We start from the raw sequence: 10,612 nt of genomic DNA on the forward strand, positions 1-10,612 counted from the left end.
GCATCAATGCATATTGGTGGTTCCGTGGTGTAGTGGCTTCTTAAGTGTTTTGTGACACTGACCATTTGTCTAGAATATCCCCCACCCCCGTCCCACGACTTATCTCCACCTCCCAGCTAAGCCAGTCTTGTACTACCTTACTCGATATTGTTGCATATATCTACATATATTGTAATATGCGTGTAAAATACCTGTTGGTATAATTAGCGATGTAAACGTTTCCAATATTATTTCCCTTCCGTTTGGTTCTCACTTTTCCTCTGTTCTTACTTTCCGTTCACGGTCTGCCAATCTTTTCTACCGTTTTTAATATTTGTGTATCTTGTTTGAATACGTACCCCTCTCACGCTCACCCATACACCTCCACCCGCCCCTCGTAATGCGTTATTTATCGTTCGATGTACAGGGTGTGTCACGTAAAATGAGGGATTTAATTATTTTCTCCAGTAACGACGGCGTGAAACTTGTTTCGTGTGCAGTTTGGATAGCAAACGCAATAGGACAAACTTTGTACAAATAGTATTCTTTTGAAGATCACTCGTGTTTCTCTATATAAATTCATTAATTTTATTTTCCTATATTGTTAAAGATTAGAATGAAATGTAAGATTTATTCTGAAGCGAAATATGAAAACAGGAAGTTTATGAAGAATGACATGCAACTATAGAAAGGTTCTTCATTTCTACATTTTACCATCGGAAACAAAACCTAAGAACCCTTTTATAATTATTAAAAACGGTACTACAAAAAATGGACGTCATTTTTTTCAATTCAACTTCATCAGTTCAGAAATTCTCACTTAAAAGACAGCATTAGAAGAACCCACTGTAGATACTTGGAATATTGGAAGGTCACATTCAAAATGATACTAAATATAGCTACATTACGTTCCTCGCGTCTTAAACGTATTGAAGCATTCTTACAATTTAGTCAACGTTCAAATTAACCAAATGAAACAAAAGTGTCAAATTTCATACGAAACATTTTTCGCGGTGCCAGTGAAGACAATTAATCGTCCTGTTTTATGCGGTACACCTTGTATTATATCAAAGTGTGTAGATGAGTTTCGTGTTGAATGAAGTACCATATTTGCTCCCTGTTTCGACCCGACCCCTACGAAAAGGGATGGCAAAATCATTGCAGAAGCAAGACCGTGATGGCCGAGACGCGTCTAAGATGCTTCCACCAGTCTGTCTTTGATTCGATGGCGTTCGATATTCGTTTTCATGCGCATCATATTAGCATTGTTATTCTATTTATATAATATGTATACGAATCTCACCAAACCCGCCCGTTTAAAAACCGCTTCGCCAGCCTCGAGTGGGCAGCTTCGTAGCGAACTGTTGTCAATGACCATGTCAGAGCAGAGCCGCTAAACTGACGAGGAAAAAAAACCGAGCAAGAGAAAAAAAAACGGTCTGTCACATCTCCGACCAGACCGGATAGTCATCGCATACATAATATACGCGATCAACGCGTGTTCACTTGTCGACTCGAGAACGCAGAGACATATGAAAACAATTGGCAATTGACGAGTTTCACTGGGGTCAGGTGTGAGTGTGCTCCCTGCTCTCCCCTTCAGTGTTCCTAGAATAAGGCTGACCTTGTATTGACACGAACCCGTGAACGCGATACCATCCGATCGAACGAGCGACACCTCATGAGTGATCCAACTGGAACACGGCGTTGCCATTTGCATGCTATCATATATTTATATATAATTAATTTTCATATATATATATATATATATACATCGTTAATTGCCCGTTTCGACTGTGCGACTAACATTCACCCGACCCAACTGGGGTAGCCTTTTTTTCCGCGGTCGAAGACTCTTTCTCAGTTCGGTCATTCGTATTGCTCGAGAGAGACTAAATAGTTTATACTTGAACGTGAGTCTTAAGCCTTCCTTGTTCAATGTCTTCGTTCGAACTGGACGCAAGGCAAGTCGTCCAAGAATTAAAGCTGTGTAGAAGGCTGCCTTCTGAATGTGAATACTTGATGTGTGAGCAACCCGGGTGTAGACGATCTCGGTGCGCCAAACTGTCTGCCTGTCGTTCACACGAATGACATTTTTTCAATATGAATTATTTCCTTTTGCGACTCAACGATAGACAATTTGATAGACTCGTCGAGATCCTCTTCGACACCGGGCGACGGACGTAAGTACACGAGACTTCTTGGCAACGTCGCGTAAATTGCATGCGATGTGTTGCTGAAGCCACCGTTGGATGTTTCTGAGGTGTGCGTTCGTGGCTCTGACCATGGGGATTGTTGCGCTACTGATCGATTCCACATGGCCACACGGCGATCGGTAGTTTCCTTGAACAAACGAACGAGTAGCGCAGAATCGTCATGGTATAATTGGAACGAGTTTGAACAGCGGTGCGTTTTGTTTTCGTTTACAGCCTCTCTGGTTGTCCGCGGGCCGATCGTTCGCAGATCCAAGCGCATTCGCAGGAACTGAAATGTCCGACACCAGGCTGTGATGGGTCAGGACACGTGACCGGCAACTATTCCTCTCACAGAAGTTTATCCGGTTGTCCACGGGCTAACAAACCGAAGAGCAAGCCGCGAGATGGACAAGACTCTGAGCCATTGAGGTCTGTCTTTAAAGATATAAAACAATCCCTTTTTGATCTTCATTCACTTTCCCGACTACATTTCCCGTTAGACCAATTTCTAAACCCCTGTGAACGTCTTCGAGAAAATCCTCCGGGACTTATCTGAAATCAGCGCAATCGACTCGGCCAGATCTTATCGCGGACAGCGTAGAATTAATCGACGGAGATACCAGACACTCGCAAACTCTGTAACTTGTTGTATCACTAGTAATCGCGATCTCAATTTGCGCTTTCACCGCGTTTCGCACGTCGCACGTAGCTACGCGGTTATCGTCCCGGCCGCATTGCGCGCACCAAAATCCGACAGAGGGTCGAAAAGGGACGCCGCGAACCCTTTCGCCGACCGTATCCCTTAACCCCGCCAGTTTCCTAATGCAAAGACGAAGACGCTGACTAATAACTAGCGGTTTCCGCTCGTTTCATGCTCGCTCTGCGCGGATGGATTTGTATGGTGTTGGTAATGGTGGTGTTGGGTTTACGAACTACAGATGTCCAATACCCGGTTGCGACGGGTCTGGCCACGCCACTGGCAAATTCTTGTCCCATCGCAGGTAAGTTTCAGTCATTTTCTCCTGGAAGAAACAAGTCTGCATTAAAATATTCGTTGGAAAATGCTAGACACTCTTCTATTCGTCCAAATTATTTTACTTTTCCTTTCAGTAAAATTCGATAGTCTATTACGAAATCTGTTTCCTCTTCCCGATTCTTGTTACGTTCTTCGTTAATCCCATTTTCGTTGACCCTGATCATTGTGCTTCATGGAAACCATCGGAGTATTATCATTTTATTCAAGACTTCAATCTTGAGTAAAATATATTCTGCAATATACCCTTCCTAACGTGAACACCATTTGTCTAGCCCTTTTATTGTTGAACCCTAATTTGTTTCTTTTATTGAAATAAGGAGATCTCAATGAAATTTCACAGTGAAAAATCCTGCGATGAAAGAGTTAGCTGTAGCAACGGTGTATTACAACGTCTAGTCAGCAATGTTAACTTCGACGATTCTTGTTGCAGCGCTTCTGGCTGCCCAATCGCGAACAGGAATAAGATGCGAGTATTGGAGTCAGGTGGTACAGTGGAGCAGCACAAAGCAGCCGTCGCTGCGGCGACAGCGATGAAATTCGAAGGCGTGAATTGCCCGACGCCCGGCTGCGATGGAATCGGCCATATAAACGGTTCGTTCTCGACGCACAGGTCCCTATCCGGCTGCCCCATCGCCGGACACGCGGTGAAGAAACCGAAGTTCGAGGACATGCCGAGCATGTACAGCAAAGGAATCGCCGGTGAGGATCAAGCTGCTTCCGATGTGCTCGATGTCTTCGATTATATCGATGCCTGGCCGCTGTTAATCGAAGAATAAGAGGGAAAACCGTATCGTTTATCGGTGACGACTCCGCGTGAAGCAAGTCGATGAACCCGGAAATTGAATGAGATCGAATTAGGTGCATGCGAATCGGAGAGTCGATTCACGCCCGTCGATCGTGCCGATCTCGCGACATGTGATTGCCTTCCGTGACGAAGTGTCGTGCAAATACGAAATATGTGTCGCGGTAGGCATGACCATCCGAGTTTGCCTTTTATTCTTTCCCGTACGCATCCATTATCGTAACTCGCACTCGAACGCGTATACGAATCGATGCTTGGATCGGATTCGAGTTCGAACGAACTGCCGTGATACCGTGTTGACCATTTTGTATGTGTCGGCCGTGAACCTTTATCTGTATACTTTGTGCATATATGATACCCGTACTTGATCCCGTGCTAACGCCATACTCTACTCTTCACGCAATGATGTGCTGTCATACCAACAAGAGTAACCTCCCCCCTCTCCTCTTCCTTCTCAAATTCCACATCCCATCGATTTCTGTCCGCCTGTATATTCAGTTGATTTCGTTACTTGTCGTTTTCTTTTTTACTTGAGTGTCACGTTCAGTTCTCGACTCCCCCGTTTTCTTCTATGAGATGCTAGTGTCCAAGTGTTGTCGAACCAATAAGTACAGAGACGAAACAAGCGTCATTCCTATCAAGACACACCTGAACTGGACGTACCCGTCATCCGATCGTGTCACAGAGCTGGGTAAAATCTAGTAAGAAGAATATCATGACTGGCGTTTCGAATGGTAGATCATGCACAGTTCTGATAAAATGATGTTTTTAATGAGAAATGGCATTTCAGTGAATACATATCGATTTTACTCGTTTGAAGTGTAGAATAAGATATTTGAAATTTATATTTCATACGTGTATTTCGCATATATCTTGTTGGTAATAATAGATTGAAGGGACATATGGTACTATAATGCTAAGAACTATAATGCTCGACAATGTAAATTTATTTTTTAATGCTCGTGTAATAAAGTACAACGTTCTCATCATTTATGTTGCTTCAGTTTTAAAATCTATTTAGATTAGACTGTTTTTGATTATTCTAATCTAAACACTATTCATTATGTACAATTACCAATAATATTTTACCCAGCACTGGCGTGTCACTACTACCTCCTATACTTGCGAATTCTGCCCTTCTCCACGATCACTACCACCACTGCCGACTCCTTCGCGAACCTACTCCCACAATGATTATTATGTGCAAGAGAAACGAAAGAATGTAAAGCCAAACGAAACAAACAAAAAAAAAAACAGAACGAAAAGCAACCGTATGTCATATTAATGAAAAATAATATATTCTGATTTATTCTGGGATCACGATCAGGTCCTTTCCTGTCATTGAGCTTTGAGGAGAACATTTACTTTTGAAGGTAAGGGACTGACGTACTCGCCATTTGTTTTCTATGTGTTTTCGGTGTTACATACAAGAATCCACACACCAATTTATTTTTCTTTTTCTTTTACGAGATGACGTCCGAGTGTTGGCGGCCAAGCGAATAATTCTCGTACGATTAACTTGATAAAAGCGACAACAGCGATTTTCGTCAAACTCGAAGGAAAAACAGATTTATTTAGGCGGAAGGCCAGCACTCGGTGTCTCCCATTTTTTTCTTCTATCTGGTATGATGGCACCTCACGCTACCTCAATAACACCCTAACATCGCTCCCGATCATTCTCTGCTCCTGCGGCACTCCTGTTAGGTTCGTGCGCCCGTCGATGACGGTTCATGTAAGCTGTTGCAAAAAAGAAAAAGAAAAACGTCACATACTCTATCTCTGTAATTCACGTTAGCACGAACCGCCAGCAGAAGAAACCGTACCGATCCCATGTCTCAGACAAATCCTAATGCAGCGACTTGGGACAATTCAGTTGATTGCCTGGCAAACGATACGAATAGCGGACCATTCTATTCTAATTACATACATTTTACAATATACTAGCGAATAGCGAAAAGAACGACCAAGTTCTTTTCCGAGAAAAAAAAAGATAAACGAAAAGAATGAAAAGAGAGAAAACCTGTTTTCTCGACCGGGCCAACCCAAATCGCTGTCCGAAGCTTTCCCGGCGCTACTTTACATGCTCGCCACATTCTCACATTTTATTGTGTATCTACAGGGTGTCACACAGAACTCGGACGAGTTTTAATCCTTGAAAAGGCTCGGCTCATCGGTAGAGCGCGGAAGGCGAGATTAGATGGTTTCTGCTGCTCTAGCTTCCCGTATGACTGCAATTTGTTTATGCGTTTGCATGCGGTTACAGAACCTCGGTGCACATTATTTGGAAATGGAAACTTGCATTTGCTTTTCCTCTTTCTCTTCCTTTTCTCAGATCATTGTTCAATAGAATTTTTTACGAGAAATACAGAAACTTCATAACTATTTTTCAATTTGATCCACGGTATATTCTAATTGCTCTTACCGTATTACGCCATCTTCATTAAATATCAAATTCTGATTTAATAATGTGCAAAGGGCTACGAATCTTCCTTCCAAACAAACATAAACATTCAAATGAAATGGAAGTGATACGTCCCGCTAGAATGTCAGAAACCATCCATTGCTCCATTGTACATATCTCGCCGCGTTTCAAACGATTTCGAAGAAGCAACTATTCTCGTTCCGTGAGACACCCTTTATATGATTCCCGCACACCTGTTACGTAATGTAATCGTATATTTCTCTCTGTAAGATCGAGTCACTTCCGTGTAACTTAGGCAGAGAGCTCTAACGAACTTCGGTCGTGATTGGGTTGAAGGCTGGTGTCTTCTAACGGTTTCCCTCTATAGCGGCGTGGTCTTCGAGATCATTCAATAAATGATCATCTACCGAAAAAAATTTGCTAGAAAAGATACAAAAATCAGAAGAACATATCGAGGACACGCTCGTCAAAGCGGAGAAACCGTTAGAAGCTGAGAAAACGTATAACACTCATTATCGATAAACGATAATGAGAGAAAGGCAGACAGGCTGATAAAGTGGACCCCGTATGTCCTGTATTCAGGAGTGGACACCAGTGGTCCGGCTCACGGGGGTGCGGTGGGTACGGGTCAGGATAACACGAGTGGTGGCGGTACCGCCAGTGGTCAGGGCGAGGATCTCTACAAACTCGAGGCCGAGATTACGGAGCTCCAGAGAGAGAGCGCTCTGGTCGAATCGCACATGTTGCGCTTGCGCTCTGATATCACCGCCATGGAGAATCAGCTGAAGCAAGGTGAAAAGGTCAGTACGGTTCTACTCAATCGGTAATCGATCATTACCGTGTGACGATAGAAAAGACACCGAAATTTCCGGTGATTAATAATGCAGATATCTATTCGATCTATGCTAGAGCTTCTAGGTACCGTTCACGGTTTCGTTACTTTCAACAAGAATTTATAATCATTCCGATTAGTTACTTTCGTGTCAGAGGAAATTCAAATGGACGATTGTTTGTTGAAGATTTCAAAGTAGATTACTTTCAAATTGTAGATAAAAATTTATAAATTCTCAGTAGTTCATCTGCTGCAGTTAATGTGCAGTTAATGCTATCAGTTGCTGGTACTGTTGTCTCTGAAAGAAAGTGTTTTTATCGAATAATTGAAATGTTTGTTAAATTAATTTATCAAAATCTATCAAATTAATTAGATTTCGGTTAAACGTTTCCTAGAAGGTTGTATAGATCTTTATGTTTAGCGCTGAAAACATTTTAGTAACAAATCGCTTTCACCTTTGTGCAGGAAACTACGGTGATTTCCCAGCGGAACAACAACCTGAACGAGTATTATCAGTCGCTGCGCGACAATATGATCACGTTGCTGGAGCACGTGCGAATACCGAACGCCCCGGGCGGACCGCAGGAGAAGATGGGCCACGAAAACTTCGACAGTTACCTGACGAAGCTGCAGACGCTCTGCACCGCCGACGGTTATTGCGCGGACGAGGCGAACAGACCGATATACGAGACGGTGAAGACCGCCCTTCAGGACTTCACGGTCCTGCCGACACCCATCTGAGACCATCCTTAAAGCTCGATGATCGGTTGCAGCGGGTCATGGACGCGTTTCGCGCAGTGACCGATCGTTGTGACGAACAATGAACGTAGCTGGGACTAGGTTTACCAAACGGGACGAACTTGTGCGTAACGTCGTACGTGAACGTAAATGTCGGCGGTTGGTAAACGACATGGCGAACGAAAAGGGAATTTACCCTCCCACGCCAAAGACTTCCGGTCGACGCAAAGCACGTCGCCATACTTCGCTGGGAGGAATCGACAAGAAGACAATGTTTTTACGAATTATCGGATGATCCGAGTGTCGTCGGGGGACGAATGCACGCCGACGACTGTATAGACTGTCAGTAAATGTTACAACGGTATCTAAAAAACAAAGAAATGAACGGCATCCCCGTCGATGGTCAAATCAATCCGCGGACTGACGTAAATCATAGCGATATCTTTTGTACATAAACGAAACTCATTACCACGTAAGTATTAAGGCCAGCGGCACAGTAATGGCCGGGCAGTCATCATGTAAATACAGCGCGACAGAGGGTGAAGGCGTTTCTATCGTTTAAGGGACGTTGTCAGTGTAGTCATCTCATCTCTAAGATATGTAAAAACAATGAATGATAAGGGAAAATACGAAGAACGGCACGGCCGGCGACGACAGGCCGATTTAACTTAGGTGTATATCGAATCGTATCGCTCATACCAAACAACGTATTAACTGTTACCTAACCGTTAAGCGATCAACGTTAAAGAATAAAAATAACCCAAAAAAAAAAAAAATGAAAATCATAAGGAAGCCCTATGAAACCGAGGACGAGGGAACCCGCTAAACGCTGCTTACTGCTAAACCGACGGCTACTTACTTATGAATTACTATTGCGTACCCATTACCGGCTAGATACTATTATTACTACTATTGTCACTGTTACAACCACCGAAATCGTTTCTAGGATTAATCCAATCATTATTATTGCTACCACTACTCTTACTACTGTCTGATATAGGATATATAGCGACGAGTATACCGACGCATTTATATTATCAACGAGACTACGAACGGTGCAACACATTGTCCATAGGGTTTGGGGTTGTACATAGTCGCGGAGGGATGGAAATAATTATACGAACGATCGCGGGAGACCGACGATCGATCGAAAACGTTTGCGAAACATTTTGCATGGATGCTCCGAATTGTCAAAACGGAAGAGTGTCGATCGCCGTTGAATACCGCCGTTAAACGCGGCGCGTTTATCGAATTACGAACGTTACCAACGCGAATGATCGACGAATGGTGAATCAAGGAATCGATCGATCGATCGGGACGAAGGATACTCGTTCGTGCGTGCAATAGTTTTTCGTCTTTCCGTTCATAAGAATTCTACGTTGCGGCGCAGCGGTGATATGCGTGTATTTTGCTGCGTCCGCGTGGGTTTGTTACTGGTTTTCGTTGACTCTTATACGTGCCCCGTAATTGGTTCGTCGATTTTTAATGAATTGTAAAATATACGCGAGGAACTAAGTGTAAATATTCGACGCATTGCCTATCTTAGGGTTTGGGGATGAGATTGGGGGATATCTTCTGGTCCCTTGGACGCTCGACGGACCGAGGTGGAGCCCGTTTAAAATTACGATAAGTTCGGGACGCTTTGTATCCAGCATGTTGGGAATGGTTTTCGGTTCGCTACTGGTATCGACACGTATACGAAACAAAGTAATTAAATACGGTAGTAATTGTCGCGCGGAAAAGAGATGTCGATGGAACATGTTGGCGGCGGCTCAACGGGGCGAAGATACACACGTCGGCGAGCAGTGCTTCTTATTTTGCGGACTGAAATCGTTTCATCGCAGTAACTAATTGAACGAGACAGTGTATATAAATAGAGAAGATGAACGGAAGGTGATTCGACGTTGGTGGGATTTCGGTGAATCAATTGGTTGTCTGGCGGTGAACAGACGCGATCGAGACAGATCGTGAGGACTCGGGTGAATATACTTTAACCAAACACCGTGTAGTGAGGGTATTAATAAATTAAAGTGTAGCGATAGTCGGCCGGCGATTACGATTAATCTCGACGTTATCATTATTCTTGTCATTGTCATTATCATTACGATTCTAATTGCCATTCTCACTGTGATTAGATCTGTTTCTTTGCTCAACACGTACGCAATACGAACACCGAGAAGAACGGGTGTATGACGGTGACCCGCGCGCGGACGGTTCCGGTCTTCTCGTGGTGGTTACCATTTTGATGATATTTATTGCTATTATTGTCATTATTACCACTATTGTCGTTATGTTCGCGTCATTATTACGATTATTATTGTTGCCGTTGATGAAGTTGTACGAATATTATTAAGTTCAATGACATGCTTTAAATAAGTATAAATGTTACTCCGATTGAATAAAGGGTATTTATCGATGAATTGTGAACGTTTCATTTAACTCGATTCATGAAAATAGAACTGTTAATAGGAACACATGTGATATATGTACTGTCTGATTTAATGCGTGATAAATATTCTTTTTAATTAAAATACAGTATTCATGCTGTATTTAACGCTATATTACAAAATAAAGGATGAGCGGGACAATATTCAAGGAGCAAGGATCA

The 10,612-nt window shown here is 43.0% G+C and overlaps 1 protein-coding gene across 10 annotated transcripts in view; it reads left to right on the forward strand.

Moving 5' to 3' along the window:
* LOC116431675 (uncharacterized) overlaps positions 1-10,411 on the forward strand; it is a 346,182-nt gene extending 335,771 nt beyond the window's left edge. For 7 of the 10 annotated variants that reach the window (XM_076368232.1, XM_076368235.1, XM_076368233.1 and 4 more), the window contains 5 exons: positions 2,409-2,603; positions 3,113-3,175; positions 3,641-3,909; positions 7,017-7,234; positions 7,732-10,411. In XM_076368232.1, the coding sequence (XP_076224347.1) occupies positions 2,409-2,603; positions 3,113-3,175; positions 3,641-3,909; positions 7,017-7,234; positions 7,732-8,007 (1,021 nt within the window). In that variant the 3' untranslated portion in view covers positions 8,008-10,411. Of the gene's footprint in view, positions 1-2,408; positions 2,604-3,112; positions 3,176-3,640; positions 3,910-5,339; positions 5,386-5,482; positions 6,228-7,016; positions 7,235-7,731 lie in introns of those variants that run through there. The other 3 variants (XM_076368237.1, XM_076368238.1, XM_076368234.1) reach the window with 3 other exon arrangements.
* The last annotated feature ends 201 nt before the right edge of the window (positions 10,412-10,612 follow it).

Source organism: Nomia melanderi, chromosome 6, assembly GCF_051020985.1.
Source record: "Nomia melanderi isolate GNS246 chromosome 6, iyNomMela1, whole genome shotgun sequence".
Lineage (NCBI taxonomy): Eukaryota > Metazoa > Arthropoda > Insecta > Hymenoptera > Halictidae > Nomia > Nomia melanderi.